General features: G+C 61.5%; 1 protein-coding gene across 1 annotated transcript in view; it reads right to left on the reverse strand.

Annotated features, from left to right (window-relative positions):
• Window positions 1–1,885: 1,885 nt before the first annotated feature.
• SKAP1 (src kinase associated phosphoprotein 1) overlaps window positions 1,886–18,632 on the reverse strand; it is a 154,820-nt gene continuing 138,073 nt past the window's right edge. The window contains exons 10-13 of the mRNA XM_062595731.1: window positions 17,863–17,925; window positions 13,720–13,832; window positions 2,860–2,984; window positions 1,886–2,139 (exon numbers count right to left, since the gene is read on the reverse strand). Coding sequence (XP_062451715.1) covers window positions 2,883–2,984; window positions 13,720–13,832; window positions 17,863–17,925 — 278 coding nt within the window. The 3' untranslated portion in view covers window positions 1,886–2,139; window positions 2,860–2,882. The remainder of the gene's footprint in view (window positions 2,140–2,859; window positions 2,985–13,719; window positions 13,833–17,862; window positions 17,926–18,632) is intronic.

An 18,632-nucleotide genomic window follows, 5' to 3' on the forward strand; every position in this document is an offset into this window, starting at 1 on the left:
CGGCCTGAGAGGTGCCCGCGACCGGGAGGCACCGTGTGGGGCCGCTTTGCTGCAGAGATGGGGGGGCCCCGCGGTGGCTTTGCGCGAGCCAAGCTGCGGCCACAGCAGGGAACGGCAGCCTGCGAGCCAGCTCCGGGCACGGAGCCGTAACTCCGGCTGCCGCCGGCGCGGGGTCGGGGCCGCGGAGCCGTTCAAGGTAACCTTCGCCTCGGAGCAGGCGAGGACGGCTCGGCCCCCCTCCCCCGCTCCCTCGCAGCCTGGCACATCTCTCTCCTCCCCGCTGCTGCCAGAAACAGCCCGGCGGCTTGGCAGCTGGCCAGCCGCTTCAGACAGCCCATCCTCCTCGCCCCCCCAGCGCGGCTGGCTCCCGAGTCTGGGCAAACAAATCGCAGCGTGCGCGTCCCGCTGCGCCGCGCCGGCCGAGCCGGGCCTCCGTGCTGCCTCCGCGAGGGATCCCGGGCGGCCACCGCCACGCTCGAACCGCTCCTGCTCCGCGCCGGGGCTCGTGCAAATCGCCCGGCACCAGCCGCGGCTCGGCCCGCGCACCCTGCTCCTGTCAGCCTCCCTCCACCGTTGCCCTGGCCCGGCCTGCAGCAGCGTGCAGGGCTCCCGGCTGCTGCTGCAGAGCGGGACAGACCCCTCGCTGCTGCCAAGGCCACCGTGGCGAAGGCAGCAAACCGAGGCAGTGAGCCCATCCTTGTGGCATCTGGTGCCATCTGGTGCAGCGGCAGCCTGGGAAAGGGCTGCACGGCCCCTGACGCAGCCGGCTGCCGGGGAAGGTGCTGCTGGCGTCTGTAACCCGCACATCCGCCAGCACGGGTGCAACACGGCGGCAGCGCCCGTCCTTGCCAGCCGCCCCCCAGGCGCGAGCGTGTCCTGCCCGGCCCGGGCATCTGCTCGGCCCCCGGCGAGGGCCGGGGTCTGGCCTCACACGAGCCCTGCGCGTGGGCGATGCGGGCTGTGAGACGGAGCCAGCCAGACCCCGATTAAACATTCGTTGTGCTGCACACGGCTAGAAAATGACTGTAATTACGCAGTGATCCCAGCCGAGGGACCAGCTCTGATCCCACTAATAACCCGGCCAGGTGCCTCCTTCCCTGGCCCCCAGGAACGAGGCTGCAGCGGCCGCGGCTGCCGAAAGGTCTCTGGAGCCACCCGAGAAGCAGAGCTCTCAAACGCCAGGGGGGCTGGAGAAGCCCTGCGCGGCCGAGCTCGGGGTGTCCCAAACCCGCCCTCCACGCCAGGGGAGTTTCTGGCAGGGGGGTGGCACCGGTGGCCAACTCGGATCCACCCGGCGCCTTTGCAGGAGGGAGCGAGGTGCCGTGCCGGAGCCCGGCGACGCACCAGGCGCCGGGACGGCTTCGAAGGCCCCCCCCGCAGCCCTGCGCCTGCCCCCGGGCTCCGGTTTGCCACCGGCCGCGGTGCTGCACGTCGGCCTGGCCAGCGCCGCGGAGCCCCTCTCCGGCGCGAGGGCCCCGGGCCGGGCGCGCAGCACCGGTGCGACGGCGCGAAGGTGCCCCGGGCGCCCGGCCGCCTGCTCCCGCGGCGCCCAGGGGGTTTGGGCACCCTCCCCGGGAAGGCTGCAGCGAGCAGTTACTTACCACCATCTAGCGGCCCGTCGGCCAAGTGCGGCACGAGTGGGACGTGCTGATTCAAGCCTGGATCCTGGGCTCCAGCAGGCCTGGACGGGTCTCCTGACGCTCCGAGGTCGGGCTGGCGGCGAGGGGGGGCCGCAAGCCCCTGGCGCGGTGTCAGCACTCGGCACCGGCAGCCGATGCCCAGCTCCGGCTCCAAACCCGCAAGCAACTCGAGACACGGGGGGTGGGAAGGAAAACAGCTTTATTCGGGGCCGCCAGCCCCCTCTGTCCCACTGCCCCGGCCCGGAGGACGGCCAGCCGCTCCTCGGGCCGTCGTCAGCCGGCCTGGCCCCGCGGCCGTGCAGAGCCGGGGCAGGACGGGGCCGACGCGCAGCCCTTGGCGGGGCGGACAGGAGCTATCGCAGCCGGTCCCTCGGGGCAGCCGGCGCTCGCTCCGTGGCAGCTAGCGGCAGGGTGACGGGACACGGGTCTTGAGGCACGACGGGTTCCCGCAGGAGGGGCTGACAGCAGGGAAGGTCAGTGCAGGGAGACAGGGAAGCACCTGGATTCGGGGAGGGGAGAGACACGGGTGACGGCGGGAAGGGGGACGCTGAGGGGCGGGCTGGGACCTTGCACACGTCAGGACCGTACGGAGGGCCGGCGAACGTGGAGACCTCCCTGCCCCTTGCAGGCCTCAGGACCCTGCTTCGGGCTCTGCCGCAGCCCCTGCTGCTTCCCCAGCCCTGCTCTGTGCCTCAGTTTCCACATCTGCCAAAAGATTCGCCTCCCTGATGGGCTTTGGGAGAAAAACCTTGCACATGCACCACGTGGCATCAATGTTAGTGTTACAGCTGGCGACATAAGACCTTCACGGGTCTGCAATGCTTTTAGCACAAGTTTCTCCCATGGATCTTGAAGGACTTGAAACCCAGGCAGGGACACTTTGCACTGAGCCCCAGGAGGGAGTGAAACAGCCGTATCCACTAGAGTGTCTGAGGCCAACCGCGTGCCCCTGCCGCTGACACCCCCGGCCCTGCCGAGGTGCCCTGGTTCACCGCTGCCCGGGGCACGGTGGCCTTTTCCATGTCACCCCGTGGCTCCCAGCCTCACTAGCTCCTGTGTAAAGTGGGGACCAGAAGATGGAGCCAAAGACAGTCCTCGAGGCTCGGGCACCCCAGAGACGCTGGGACATCCCGGGAACAGCCACCTCCCCAGCACCCACCTCCCGCTGCGAGCACCCCAGCCCCAGCGGTGCACCCCGGGCCAGGGGCCCTGCTCTCACCCGGGACGTCGTGGCTGGGGCGCTCATCGCTCCTCCAGGTCATAGGCAGCCACCAGGTAGTCCTTCGGGACGATGCCCACCACGTTGTTGAGCTCTCCGACCCACCAGCCGTACATGCTGTACTCCTGGCAGACACACGGGAAGGCCGGTGACAGAGTCTCCCGGGAAGGCTGGACGTCAGTGCCGGGCAGACACGGCTCAGTCCCCTTCCAGCACCCTCCAGCAATGGCAGCTGCATTTACACGGGCAGTAGCCCCCAAACTCCCACGAGAAAATACCCTGATCCCATTTCTCTCCTATGTAAATCCTGCCGGGAGGCACCTGTATGTCCTTTCCAACCCAGCCCCTTCCCTGCTCACACCTGCAGGACGCGGGCTGGGGCTTGCTCTGCAACTCAGCATTTAATTCAGGGGTCCTGATTTGGGGCAACGTGGGCTGGCCCTTCAGTTACTGATGCCAGCCCCCGGGCGGTCCCAGGCCCCAGACCAGGAGCAGAAGGGATCTGGCCACGGGGGTCAGTAAAAGCCCCGGGGAGGACGTCCCCTGTGCAGCTTCACGGGTGGTTATACTGGCAGCAGACGGTGGAGACAAGTAGGAACAGGAAAACTCCATCCCCTGGTGCAAAAGGGCAAGTTAGCACCCACGCTAAAGAAGTTTGCAAGCAAAACTGGATTTTTTTTTTTTTGGTTTTGAAGAAGACTTCAAAAACGACATCTGCAAAGAAGTGGGCTCTGCCATGCAGCGGAGCGGTGCCGCAGCGCCGCGGGCTCCCTGTCTGCCGGAGCCGCACGAGCTGCCTGGGCCCTGCCAGGGGGTTTCACCACTCAAATCCAGCAGGAAAAGGGGTTTGATCTGGAGAGGAGCAATGTGGGTTAGAGACAGAAATGGCTCTCGCTGGTCCCAGCTCGGCAGAGGCAGAGCTGGGTCGGGCGCTGCTCCCCAGGCGCCGCGCTGCACCGAAGGGCCAGGCTGCCGCCGTGGGGTGCGACGGGGCCCCGGCCCCGGCACAGCCCCTTCCCCGCACCTGCCACCTTATCTTCTCCAGATGGGAAGGAAAAAACCTGCTGCAAACCAGAGGAAAACGCTTGGGTCTGTCTGCTTTAGCCTGGAAACTTACCCCGCGTGGGCTACAGCCCCGCGTGCGGGGGGGCTCCGGCCGGAGACGCCACCCAGGCGCCGCAGGGAGCTCCGGGCTCCCACCCCTCGGCCTGCCACAGCCCTGCCTTAGCCTGAACGCTGTGAGGTATTTTAAAATAATTTCTGCTTTGATGAATTGCTGGGTAGTCCACGACTGCTCATAATCCAAGGGAGGAAAATGCAAATGAGAGCCAGCCGAGAACTCTCGGCACCAAACGTTTATTTCACTGCACAGTGCCAAAAAGAATTAAAACAACATTAAACTCCCAGCAATAATGTTTAAGTCCTCGTTTCCAAGTGCCAAATTGCACCACTCTGGATCATACAGATGTTCGTTAATTATGCTAATTTTTATTAAACTATTAAAACGAGGAGTGCACTGGCACAGCAAGGCAGAGCCCAGTGCAGGGTGAACTCTGCTCTCGTCTGGAGGTGCTAATTTGCATCTCGCTAACGCGCCGGTGCCTGAGACCGGGGCTGCCGAGCGGGTGGGTTTTGGGGGGGGGGTGAAGAGAAGGAGGGAGTTTGAGGCTGATTTTACTGGAATCTGCCTAATTATGCTCTAATGGGGCCTGTGTGCTCGGTACCTGTGTGGACTGGGATGCGAGGTGGTTGGGGGGGGGGGAGGGAAGTAATTTAGTGGAGACTTTACAGAAGGGATTGCAAACCTGCTAATTGGGAAGCTAATTGCTCTGGCGAGGGGTGATGAGCCCCGAGCGCCGCCGGCTCGGTGCTGAGGGGTGGCTGGCCGAGGGCAGGCTCTCCCCGCCGCCCACCTCCCGCTGCAGGGCTGCAAACGTCTTAAATCACCACCGCTACGTCCGGGTGCCCCCCCCCAGCGAGGCCACTGCGGAGGTGACACCCGGTCCCCGGGGCCCCCGGGCTGCCCGATTTCCTACGGAGAGGCGAGCCGTGCCCGGCCGTGCCGTGCCACGTTTCAGCCCGGCGAGCAGGACTCGGCCGCTGAGCGCTCTCGCTGCGCCGGCAGCGCCGAACCTCTCCGGCCCCGGGGAAAGCGCCCCGGCCCTGCTCCGCTCTCGACCCGCAGCTCCACTTTTTGTCGCTGCTGCTGTCGAAACTCTGCGATTTACTCCCAGAAAGGAGAAAATCCCTCCAAGCGCTTTCTGCATTTCATTCCCGAGCTCGGCGGCGCCAAGCGAACCCGGAACAGACGCTCGTTCAGATAATCGCCAGCAATCGGGGCTTTTATGGCAGGTTGGTGCACGGGGCCGTAAAAGGATTTATGCTGCTAATCTCCACCGACAAGGGAAAAGGAGAAAGGGGGAAAAAGAAACAACAAGATGACAACAACAACAAAAATACCCAGTCGAAACCCACCGCCACCGAATCTGCTGTAAAACGGCAAAGCCCATAAACCAAACGTGCTGTGGCCACCAGCACGGGGAATATTTCACGGCTTGAATCATCCCCGAGTGGTTTCCGCGCCGCTGTCGGCGGCTGCGGGAGCATCGCAGCCGCCTCCGCGCCGGCCCCGAGCCCACCGCGGCGCTGCGGGTGCCCCAGCAGCGGGTGTCGGGGGCCACCGGCGCGGGGGGGACGCAGCAGGCTCCTCTTGTCCGCCTGCGAAGCGCCCCAAGGTCCCTGCTAAATGATAGCTGCATTTTAACGTCTAGCTCTTCCTGCTGTTTCCTATTTGTGCCGTCTCGTGCGGGGCGACGCGGCCCCGGGGCCGGCGCGGCGAGCGGGTGCTCAGCCCCGCGTGCTGCCCCGGCGCGGGCAGAGCGGCGCGCCGGCCCGCGGACCAGCACCGCTCAAGTGCGGGCTCTGCCGCTGGGCTTCTCCTCGCGCCCGGGCTCCTCCGGCATCACCCGGCGGCGCCGCGGCTCTTCTGCGGGGGGGGGGGGGGGGGGGAGAAAGCCGAGGCCCCAAGCGACCCAGCGACGCGCCGGTGCCCTGCGTGCCCGTGCCCCGGGGGCTGCGGTTGTCCCCATGCCGCCCCGGAGCCGGGCACGGAGCCGCTCCCCTGGGCTGCTGCCCGTGGGCACGGGCGATGCCCGGGGTCCCCAGCGACCTTCCTGCACCCCCCGCATGGTCCCAAATGTTCGGCCACCCCTCGGGGACCCTAAACCCACAGCCGTGTCTCCCCAGCGCCGTTCCCGGCCTCGCCGGCAAGCTCAAATCATCGTGTTGAACCTCGCCGGCGGGGCAGGAACCTCCCTCCCGCCCGAACCTGCCTCCCGCCGCCGCGGGGCAGCCCCGGCCCCGGCTCCCGCGGGCCGCTCGCCGGCGCGCCGCTCCGGCAGCCCTTGGAAGCCGCCCGGTCCCGCGCCGGGAGCGCCATCCATCACCCCCCCGCGCACGGGAGATCAATGACGCCCTGACGGACGCCGAAGGAAAAGCCGATCAGTCAGGGGCTTATCGGTTTACGATTGCTCGGCCCCGTTGCTGTCAGGAGAACGGAGGCAGCCCGGCCGCAGCCGAGGCCCGGCGGGCGCGCGGGCTCGCCCGGCGCGGGGGAGCTGGCCGCCGGGTCGCCTCCGCGTCCCCGCACCTCGAAGCCCGGCTCGGAGCCGAGGCGAGCGCTGAGCCCGAGGCCCTGCCTGTGCTCGGGGCGTCCGGCGCCGGAGCCCGCGGACGCCGTCCGGCTGCAGCTGGAAACGCCGGTTTTTAGCAAGCCTCCCGGGCCGGGGCACGGAAGGGATTTCTCCGCGAAGGGCGACGCTGCCCTTTGCTTCGGCCGTGGCCTTCCCCCCCCTCCCTCCCGGCGCCGATTCTTAGGGCAAATCCCTACAAAAATAAACAAGGCAGCTCGGCTGCCAGCCAGCCGGTTCCCAGCTGCGGCGAGGAGCTGGTGATGCTCAGCCGGGGCCGGGGAGCCGGGGGGGCCTCGGACCCCGCTCCTTCCCCGGCCCACCGCGCTCCAGGTGTCCCGGTCCGGCCGGACAGACAGCCACGGCCGGGGCGGTGCGGGCGCGGGGGGGACGCGCCGGGCTCGCACACGCTGCCGCGACTCGGCGAGCGTGCGAAACTGCCGTATTAATATTTATTCCATAAAGCAGGCGGCTCCCAGCGTCGCGCGGCTCCGCCGTGCTCTGACCGCGGCACCAACCCTCAGGCACCGCAAACACAATTTGGAAACAATGTGACGGAAATGTTTAATCTGCTCAGCCCATCTGTGCTGCGTATTTCTGCAGATCTCCCTGAGAGAGGCGCCTTCGAATCTCCACATTGCCTTTAATATTCTCCTAAATCACCTCCCCACCGCACTTCAAGGGCCATTGCTACAATATCACAGGTTCATCGAAAGTGCACGGGGGAAGGGGGCTGCAGGCAGGGAGGGTGAGGAACGGGGGTGCCGAGATTTTTTATTTTAAAATATTTCCCAGGGATGGTGTTCCTGTGCCCCTCGGACAGGAAAGAAACAGGAAAAAAAGAAAAAAAAAAGAAGAGGGAAAAATAGGAGCGAAGTCATTGTGCTATTGCTGGGAGGCGATTAGTGAGGCTGTTTAGAAGCAAACAGGCTGGAATAGAGCAAGAATCATCTCCAAAGCGCCGCTTTTATTAACCGTCTTCCTCGCTGCTCGCGTGGGCACTTGTCCGGGACTCCTGGGCCCTCCGCGCCGCAGCGCCGGGCGGGTGCTGACGCCAGCCCGCAGCCGCAGTGCTGCAGCTCAGGAGCACGCCGCTCCGTGCCTCAGTTTCCCCTCTGCCCGGAGGCTCCCCGGCCCCATCCAGCCCTGGACTCCCACAGCGATGCCCGTGCTGGCCCTCGACCCTCTGCTTCAGAAGAAGGGCCAGCTCCCCGCCACCACGCCAGGCACCCGGCTGCAGATCTGGGGGCTCGGTGCACGGGCCGTGCCCTGCTGTGCCACGCTGTGCCGTGCCGTGCCGTGCTGTGCCGTGCCTTGCAATCATGCAATGCCACGCTGTGCCATGCAATATCATGCCATGCAATGCCATGCTGTGCCGTGTCGTGCCGTGCCATGCCGTGCTGTGCTGTGCCTTGCAATCATGCAGTGCCATGCTGTGCCATGCCATGCTGTGCCATGCAATATCATGCCATGCAATGCCATGCTGTGCAAGGCAATGCCATGCCGTGCCGTGCCATGCCGTGCCGTGCCGTGCCATGCCATGCGGTACCACCCAACACCAGGCCAAGCTGCTGCTGGCACCCGCTGCCCCCCCAGCCCCAGCCCCAGCAGCAGCCCCCGGCTCCAAATCGCTCCAGGCTCCTCTGCAAATTAAAAGCAATGACTAATTGCGGGGCGCGGGGCGCGCGGGCGCCGCTCGCCAGGCCGACGGCGTGTTGCATCACCCGCGCCGGCATTGCCATGGCAACCGCTTATGGCTTCATTTCCTGCATCCCCGGGGGTTGGCGCAGCCGGATCCACCTGCTCTTTACCCTTCCCTCCGCGGGGTCATAGTCAGGTCGCCAGAATAAATGAACGTGAGCACTAATGATGTGTTTGCTGGCTGTTTATGCTCTCTGTGTGTCAGGGGCACTCACATTTAGAGAGCTCATTATGGCTGCAATTAGACTGCACCATTGCTAGATATTTAACTCCTTTTTCTTTTAAATTAGCATTTTAATAACGTTCTTTGAGCAGGGGAAACAAAATGACCATTTTTCACGGACAAACTTCCTAGCTGTAGGTGCAACTTTAATGGCAAAGTTGCAAGGGAGGTAAAATAAGATGAGGCCTGTTCCTATCCTGCCGATTCCTGCCCGTCTCCCCCCTCCTGCCCCCGGCGAGGAAGGGGAGGGAGGAAAAAGAAGAGGGAGCGATTTTTATTTGCTTTATCGCACACTCAATTTCCTAAATCTGTTCCGCAGCCAATTATTTTCGCCTTTAAAGTCCTGAGCGCTCGTGCCTGATGAAAGTCAGCAGCCATCTGAGTTAAACCCTGCCCGTGCCCGGGGAAGAGGGCTGGGAGCGACCGCGCACGTGTGCGCGCACGTGTGCACGCCAGGGCCGGCGGCCGCTCGCCCGACGCCGAAACCTCCCTCCGGCCGCCCCGTCCCGCCGCCCTCGCGCCCGCTCGCCCCCACCTTCGCCGCCGCCGCGCCGAGCGCGGGCTCTGACTCGGCGGTAGCTACCCCAGGACGTGTCTAGATACACTTCTGTTATTTTAATTAAATACTGCATTACGGTCTGTGACAGCCTCATCGCCACGGCGTAAATAAATTTGGAATTAAAGTCGCACCCAGGCATCGCGCTGCCCCCCCCTCCCGCCCGCCTCCGCTCTGCAAAGCAGAGGGCTGCGAAGCCAGGCGCTCTGCTCATTTACAGACGGAGCAAAGCGGGGGAAAAAGCAAAAAGGAAGAAAGAGGAGAAAAGGAGCGAGACGGCAGGAGCGGGTGGGAAACGCTGCTCGCCGCCAGCGGCCTCGGGCAGCGGAGCGAAGCCCGGCCGCCGGCGCCCTCCGCCCGCCCGGGGCTCTCGCAGGTGCCTCTTTCGGTAGCAGTCAATAACCCGATTTTTTAATAATTGAGCTGTGGCCGCTCCGCGGAGGGGGAAGCTGGGGCTTCGCTCTCGGGAAGCGTGCAGCGGCGGCGGCAGCTCGTTTTGGGCAGGCGCCGCGGGCCGAAAAGAGTTATGGCCCAGGCAAACTTTTATTTTATGCCCGGGAATGGGAATCTCAATTCCGTCCATCTATTAACCCGTCCCTAATGAAACTAGACCGTATGTGACATTTTGCAATATAACTGCTTTAAATGTTACCACATCAATTGGTTTAAATGTTACCCACGCCTCATGAACTGAGAGATGGTTTTATAATTATCTCCGTCTCTCTCTAACGAACAAAGATTTCCACTGCCTACTTGTATTTTACATTATCAAGGAAACAAGGACGTGTGTTTAAACCAGCTCAACAGGCTAAAAGGACAAAAAAAAAAAAAAAAAAGAAGAAATGGCAAACAAGCAGTGGCGACGGAAATGGTGTTTTCTCGTCACTCACCTATTTGGCAAATCAGGGCAAGTTTTGAAGGGCTCGTGATGGATTTTGCCTAGGTGCCTTTGGGTTTCGTGCTCGGTTTTCCTGTTGTTCAATCTCTCGCAGCTTAACTGTTCCCAAAATAAAAATGTCTCGCACGCATCCATACACACATATAGATGTACGTACATATTTATGTATAAACATATATATAGAACAGCAGCAGCCTGAGAAAGTTGCGGCCGGTGAAGGATGGGTTTAGCAACGACTCCCTTGCTCGAACGTTCGCCGTCTTTGCAACCCCAAGTGAAATTTCCACTTCCATTTATGAAATAATCCGGGAAAGCATCAGACATTTGTTACGCTGCAAACAAAAGCCTTCGCCGCCGCCCTCTCCGAGCGGGGCATTTCGGCGGATGCCACCCCCCCGCGCTGCAGCTTAGCGAGGGGCTCGTTACTAAATCTCTGTCTAATAACGGCAGAGTTGACTCTGGAGGAGCTGCTCGTTATAACCCCGGCTTTGGAAAATGGAAGGATTGTCACACTTAAAGACACAAATTTCCCCCGTAATATATTCGAATGGAAACCTCTGAATCCAATACTACATGGGCATATCTAATAAATTCACAATATTTCAGCCTCAACAGCCTACAACGGTTAGTTTTAAAGATTTATGTGGTAAAAAATTACTCAGTGATGAATACAGTTTATTCTGCGCAGTATTGGAGGGTATAAGGAATTAAACTACTGTCTTTAACAGTGAATTTATTATTACCTCTGTCAAAGCCGAAGTCTTTAACAGCATTTATTATAAATTTCAGCTCAAAATAAATGGTCGGAATATGCGTTAGAAACCCCACGACGTCGGCACGCGCCGGGCTGGGCCGAGGGCACGCGGGGGACCGGCGGGACCCCAAACGCGCCGGGGCGGGATCGGGGCTGGCGCGGGGGGGAGCTTCCAGGGATCCGGGCAGCCCCCGGGGCACGGGGCGCCCGGGCGGCCCCCGGCACCCTTTTGTCCTCTCCGGGCGCGGGTGTCCCCTCATTTATAAAAATTACCTGGGAGGAATGAGGCTGCCAGGGGCTCGTTCTGGGCGATTGGCTCGCGCCGGGGGGGCGCGGGAGCCGCCGGGAACGATGGCTCTCGCTTGAATTTGACCGGTGCGTGACCGTTGCCTTCCCGCTGACCCCGGCAGCCCATTCCCATCCCTCCCGACGCCGGAGCCGCGTTATTAATGGGAGCGAAACGCCGCTGCCAGCGGCACCCACCGAGCTCCAGGGTGGGTGGGGGGGCATCTCCCGCCCGCCACCCCCCTCCACCCCGGTTTTTGGGTGTCCCGCGGGGTGTTCGTCCGTCTGTCCAGGGCGACAACCCCCAGCAGCGCGGCTCCGCGGCGAGGGGCTCCGCCGCGGCCGGGCCCCCGCCGCGGCCCGTGGATGCCCCCCCGGCCTCTCCCCACCGGCGCCCGGGCCCCAAAGCCGGACAAAATGCCACTAGATGTCACCACGCTCCTTCCGCTCGGGGTCCGGGGTGTAGGAACGTGCCCCCCCCCTTCCCCCCTGCTTTCATTGGAAGCAATTGAGAGAATTAACTTATCTGGTTTTATGGCCTGCTTGTCACATCCAACTAAGCCCACTTAAAATAGGAAGTCTCGCTGCATTCAAATAATTATCATAACGTACAAATCACTCAGCCAGGGGACAAGGGGCTCGTGCCGGGGAGAGGGATGCACCACCTCTGCCGGCATCACCGCTCCCTCCTGCCCAAACTGACACCCCAAACGCGGGCCGGGCCGGGCCGGGCGCGCAGCAGCGTGTCAGGGTCGCTGCAAAGCGGGCGACGGGGCGGGGTACGGGCCCTCTGCGACCGCCCGCCCCGGCCACCACCACCCTGGCCCCGTTATTTTTGCAACACCTGGGACCTGACGAAGCATGAAAGCCGCAGTGCCGGGCCGGCATCGCCCAGGCTTGGGCAGCGGGACCCGACACCCGCGGGCTGCTCCCGTCCGGGGACCGGCCAGGGCAGCGCTTCCGCGACTGTCCCGCGTCGCAGGGCACCTTCGTCCCCTCCCTGTCCACCTCGGAGCGCAGCGGCCCCTGGCCCTGCTCCGCTGCTGCACCGGGCTGCTGAGCCCCTGCCAGCTCCTGATGTCCACTAACCCCCAAGCGCTCTTCCCCGCTGCTGCTGCTGCTCGAAATGTCAGACAGGACCCGCGCAGCAGCCGGCGAGTGTTTCAAACACACCAGATGGATTTTTATATTAGCTCCTATTTCATGTTCAGACAGAGCGACCGCACCGCTAAAACTGCAGCCTCGACGCTGCCGAGTTTGCTTCTGTGAGATTAATTCTGCGAAATTAATTGGGACAAGATTGAAAAGGAAATTAAAATGCAGCTGAGTGAACAGGCTTTTCAAACACCTTTCCCCCCTCCCCGCCTTCCCGCTCCCCCCCCCCACCGCGCGGCTCAGCCGCCGCTCCGCCACGGCCACCAGCATCCGTCGCGCAAAGTAATTTACGGGGAAAAACCTCTCAGGACCGATCGGTTACGTGCGAGGGAGCCGGTGCAAGAGTCGCAATCTGGAGCCACTGAAGAGAGCGAAAGCCCTGCTGCGACGCCGAGCTGCGTCGCCCGCGGCCGCCGGCGGCGCGGGGAGCCACGGTTCGCGGCAGCGGGTGCCGGCGCGGCCGGGAGCCGCTCCTGGCTCTCGCCGGTGGAGGCAAGGTGAAACCACAGGGCCCCGCGCCGGGATCCCGGGGCGCCCCGGAGCAGGGCAGCCCCTTCCCGGCGCCGGCGGAGCAGAGCCTTGAGATCCGCAGAGGGGAAATTCGCGGCCTCCCGGAAAGCGACGGTGAAACCGGGACGAAAAGTGGCTCCCGGCTGCCTTCGCTGGGCGGCAGCTGGCTCGAAAGGCGCCAGCGGCGGGACAGGCGAAGGCGCCAGGCGGGCCAACCGGGAGGAAAAAGCCTCCAAGAGGAGGCCTGAGGCTGCCGCCGGCCTCCCCGCCGCCGCGTCGCCCCCGCCTCCGCTCCCCCGCCCGCCGCTGCGGGATCCCACCACTCGTTTCCACCGCAGGGACATCCTGTTGCTAAGCCAGGATGCAAAACTCATCCAGATTCTCTTTCTCAGCCATAAATGTGGCCTAGGTCTTAGCCCGCGGCGGGCAGACGGGGCGCGACCGCCGGACGCGCGGGGGGACAGGGCCAGCCCGGCAGCGACGCCAGGCCTCACCGGAGAGCGGGCTCGAGCCGCAGAGGCAGCGTGGGAAGGCAGTGCCATGCCAAAGCCGGCCGCCGCGCCGGCGTCGTGGCTGAGGGGAAGCTCTGCCCAGGGCGGGCGGCGCCGGCACCCTCCTCGCCGCGGGCAGCGCAGCTCTGTGCCGCGCACGGTTCAGGTGCAAAGCACGTTGCAAAACACTGCCAATGAAATGCAACCCCCCCGGTTCATCACTGGTGCCAGCAGGATCCGGCACGGAGCAGCCAGGCCCCAGGGCAGAGCCTTGCGGGGACGAGCTATGCTCAGGGATGGTCACGTGTGGCCGGAGCCGCCCGGAGCTCTGCTCCTGCCCCTGCAGCCCTGCGAGTGCAAACACTTAATTCATTCACCTGCGTGCGCTTGCCGAAAAGAGCCGGTCTCACCCTGCCGAGCAGCTCGATCACCCCTGCGATGCCCAAGCAACAGCACGCACACACTCCGCTAGCGCGAGATGCCCCCCGGGTTGGGGGCATCGCAGCGCCACGGGGCACGCAGGGGGCACGGGCAGGAGCGGCACCGAGCCCGGCAAGCAGAAACCGGGCAGCCGCGGGGCCGGCGCCTCCCGCCCTACCTTGCTCAGCACGTAGACGAGGTCGCCGCGGCGGAAGGAGAGCTCGTCGGGGTGGTCGCTGCTGCAGTCCCACAGGCCCTGGTAGTAGTTGGCGAAATCTCTCGGGGGTTTTCCTGGGGAGGAAGGAGGAGAGGTCAGGGCGAGGGGGAGCTACGCGAGGAGACGTCCCCGTCCGCCCAGGCCGCAGCGAGGTGTCCAGGGAGAGGGACTGGAAGCACCCGGTGCTGGGGGGAAAGCGAGAAAACGGTGGTGTTAGAAGAATCTCTGTGAAATGTCTCAGATTTGTTCATTTTCCGTTTCAACTAAAAAACAGACGCCAAGAAACCACTACAAGAAAAAGGGGCTAGCTGATAAACAAACACAGCAGGATCAGCAAACACATGCAAATGCACTGGTAGATGTTTCCGTTTCAGGAGAGGCTGCTGTAAACGGCAGCTGTTTACTGTAAACCCCACTGAAAATCAAAGTGTTTGAACCAAAGATGCCTTCGCTATCTCCCAACTCCCGGCTGCCCAGCCGAGCCATCCCCGACGCGAGGCCTCGCCAGCGGTCCTGGAAGAGGAATACCGTTAATTAACGTCGGGTATTTGCACGGGGCCTCTGGGAGGATGCTGCTGGGGAAGGTGACAGCCAGGTTTATTTATTAATTAAAGAAGCCAAGCAGGGGGTGTCAGCCGATTGAGCGGGGCTCGGTTAGCAGTCAGACGGCCCTGAAACCTCGACCGGGGGCACCTGGCAGGAGGGGAGCAGGGAGCAAACAGCCGCTTTGATCCCGTTTCTGGGAGGTCGGAGAAGGCCCCAGGTGGCTGCGGCGTGATGCGGCCGGGCAGTCTGTGCTGCTGCTCCAGGAGACTGTTTTTTCTCCCTTTTTTGGAGATGGATGATTTGTTTGTTGGAAATTCTGGGTTTGGGCTGATGAAACAGTTGGCAAACGTGGTGCCGAGGCTGGGGAATGCCTCTGGCTGAATGCGTGCGCGGGCTTTCTGGAAAACATCGCACCAGTGTTTTCAGAGCAGTCTTGTCACCTTTCCCATTTTGAAGCGGCATTTCTCATCTCAGGACCTGGCAGAGGGACCAGAGCCACCACGAAAGGTGAGTCCGCACCGCTCTCGCAGAACGAAACCCAAGCCCGGGCGGTGAGATTCCCAGACAACCCTTAAAAACGTGCTCCTGAACCAAAGGTTTCAGGCAGGAGACTGACGGCGGCAGGTCCAGATGTCGTGACATGGACATCGTGGTGGGGCCCCGGTGGATAATTAAACTCAGTTAAACAACATTCGACGGGGGCTTGAGCACCAGGCTACGCCAGCGCGCTGGGCTGCTCCGCCACGCAGCTGCAGCCTGCCCAGAAAGCATAAATAGAAAATATCGAGCACGCGTTGGAGAAAATGTTTCTAATATGGTATAAGGGACTGAGTGATAAGGGTGCATCTGCAGTACTGTGCCCAGATTTGATCACCTAAATATGAAAAAGGACATTACAGAGCTGGATAATGGTACAGCAGGGAGCAACTGGAATGACTCAGGGACTTGGGGAACTTAAATAGAAAGGCTGGGAAAAAAAAAGTAGGTCTGCATCCTTTGGAAAGTATTAAAGGGGGAGCACGCAGTGGTGAGGAAAAGATTGTGAAGGGAATAGAAGGAGAAGGAGCTACTGAGTTATTTAAGCTCGTGCAAAGTGCAGGAACCAGAGGTTATGAACGGGAGGCAGAGGAATATCCAAGCTCGCAGGCGCAGAGGCAGGAGCACAAAGCCAGCAGCAGCTTTGGCAGCAGGCAGCAAACTGCGTAACGAACACAAAAGGCCGTTCCAGGAGGGCGCGAGGACAACGCGGCGAGGCAGAGAACAAGCCGGCCCTGAGGGACGGCACTTGCTGCTTGGTTTTCCCCAGTGACACAAGGTCATTCGCTGTGGACTGAGAAGGGAAGACAAGATACAGAGCAATGAAACAGGAGGGCAGGATTTGCTGGGAAAAAGCTGCTCCCGGTGATAAGTAATATCTTAGTAACCCTGTGGAGCATTGTAACCGATTTATTGGCAAAGAGATTTGAGGATGGTGATCACTAAAGTGATCACTAGTGCCCAAAGTCAGCCTATGTTCCTCTTCAGACAGGGTCATGTTGCACTCTGGTTGCGTAGTTCTGGGTTGGTGGGTACCAGAGGCCAATGCAATATTTTATCTCTATAGGCTGGAATAATCCTTAAAATGAGGTGCAACAAAATATTTTGGAAGCTCATGCTTGGCTAGGTCTAACCACAAATCCTGCATCTTGCCACCTTGAGCCTGTCAGCAAGGATTGGCGAAAGGAAATTCAGCTGATAAAACAGAGACTTCGCAGAAGCCTCACACATGATCCTGGGCAAGACACTCCATGAGCACAAAGAAAACTCTCCAGCCTGCAGTAGGGTTCATGCTCCCAAAAGTTTGTAGAGTTTTTCCAACCATGTCAGCTGGCTTGATGAAAGGTCTCACCCCCACCTCCAACCCTGTCTTCAAAAGGTCAAAATTAATTGCATTAGATGAGGAAGGTGCCTCATGATGAGAGCTCCGCTGGGCTCTGCACTTAACTCCTAGGCACAGCCTCAAAAGCAAGATGTTTGTGCAAGCTGCCAAGAGTATTTTGTTAAAATTAAGATCATTTGCAGAAAATGGACACTGGGTTTAAAAAGTCCAAACCCTCAGTCTAGGTGCCTTCCCTGAATTTGCTTTCAGGGAAGAGATGTGATTTCAATGCAGTTGATTCACACTGATGTAAGTGGGGCGAGAGCCTGCTCCCATGTTTATGGACCTTGGGGTTGTTAGGAAAACCAGCCAAATATGACAACTGCACCATTATTAACAACAATTACAACCGCCAGGAAGATGCTAATGAGTACGAGCAGGGCATTTAAACGGCTGGCAGGATTATGACAGGCAAAACCCAAAATCCTCGGGGTGGCCTCGGTGGGGGGGGGGCAGGTTGGTCATGACACCTCTGGCATCAGCCTGCTGCGGAGACGAGCGCTGCTCCCCCCGACGCCCCCCAGCAGCTGGATCCAGGCTTGCCAGAAATGCCTCTCGTGCCTATTTGAGAGAGCATGGGCTGCGTAAAGCTGGTCCAGCCACACGCCAGTCCCCAGAGGCCAACGCCAAACCCCTCCGGTCTCCACCACCAAGCCAACGGGACAGCTGCCCCGGGTCGCCCTGCGTCCCCGCACCAGGCAGGCACCCCAGCAGCCTGCTGCCTCTGAGCTCTGGGACCAACAGCATGGGAAGCTGTCCGGAGCCGGCCCGGCCGGGAGGCCGTGGCTTCCTGCGCTGTGCGGAGAGCGGGGGGACAGCAGGAAGCTCCCAGGCAGCTCTGCCCTGGCTGCTCGGACACAAGAGTTTCTTTCCTGCACCGGGGCAGAAGCCGTGGTGGAAAGAGAAGCATGTGGGGCCGGGGGGAGCTGGGGAGGAAACAGATCTTCCGCTCGGATCCCACGTGTTGGGGCCTGAAGGAAAAAGCAGGGGTGGGGGCTGGCTGCCACAGGGATGCTTTCGAGCCGGACGCTGCGCGCGGGTGGGCAGCGCTGGTTCCTAGGGTGGTGGTGCATTGCCTTCTAGCTTCCAGCGCCAAGATCCCTCCCTGCACTGGCTTCCTCTGGGCCCTGACTCATTTCCTGCCCTCTCCTCCGATTGTTTCGGCCGGAGCGCTGCTCTCCCGGCCCAGCGCCGGATGCTCCCCATTGCCTCTCCAAGGCGTTGCCTCCTGCAGAGGATGGCGCAAGGGACAAGGACGCGTGAGCGTCTCTGGGAGATCCTCTGGTAAACGGATCCCATCAGGCAGGAGCGGATGTCCATGGGGTCTCCCTCGCAATGGGGCTCCTTGGTGGAGAGCTCATTTCCCACCAGAGAGGCTTTGGACGTGGTGCCCATCCTCAGGAGAGGTGACCCCTGTGCCCATAGCACAGTGGACAGGAGAGCCTTGGAGGGGACAGTCACCAGAGGGCAAGTTATCCAAACTTTCCCCTTCGCAGTCTGATCCTGGGGCCTCTCCCATCCTCATGATCTCCTCTGTCATTACCGCACCCCGAAATGCTAGAGCACGGCTGGAGATGGAGCTGCTGGCCGCCGGGACCGGGCAGGCCCTGTGCATTCAACAAATCAGGTGGAGCTCATACCATTTCTCTGTCCACTTCCAGCATCCTCGGTGTCCTCTGCAAAGGGGGGATCCAGCTCCTCCTCTGAGAAGGGAAAAACAGAGCAAAGAAGCCAGGTTAGTGCCGGGGAGAGACAGCATTTATCACTGCAAGACAAGCGAAGGAATTAAGGGCTGCCCACCATCGCCGTGGCAGACAGGCGATCCCACAGCAGCCTCGGGGATCACCGTTTCCTCCCTTTCCTGGGGCAGGGAGAGGAAAGCCATGTCCAGGACCTGCCGCCCACTCCGTGGCTGCATCGGGAAGGGGAGCCGGGGCCCCCCGAGGACACGCAGCCCCTGCGGAACAGCTGTGGATGCAGCGGTGACCGGCCGTCGCTACTGCTGCGCCCAGCTCGCGGGCAGGCAGAGGGAGCATCCGACTGTCAGAATAACAAATTACCGGCTTAATTGTGAAGAGTGGAAGGGAGGAAGTCACAGATAATATTTTGAAACACGCTGCATAAAAATATGAATTGTTGTTAACACTGGTCAAAACAAATCACTTATTGTAGCCTCATAAATTTACACAGCACTTTACTGAGCGTCCTATAGGAAGAGATGCTTCCTGTGCAGGGGAAGTCACAGTCTAGAGAAAATTAGGCACCGAGGAGAAATGTCAGGACAGGAAAACATGGAAGGACTGTGGAAAGAAGCAGAATTTAAGGAGAGGGGGACCCTGACAGCAAAGGGCAGATACTGGCACGGCCATGGAGGGTGGGGAAAGAGGACACAAGGAAATAATAAGGAACA

The sequence above is a fragment of the Rhea pennata genome, chromosome 26 (genome assembly GCF_028389875.1).
Source record: "Rhea pennata isolate bPtePen1 chromosome 26, bPtePen1.pri, whole genome shotgun sequence".
In the NCBI taxonomy this organism is placed as follows: domain Eukaryota; kingdom Metazoa; phylum Chordata; class Aves; order Rheiformes; family Rheidae; genus Rhea; species Rhea pennata.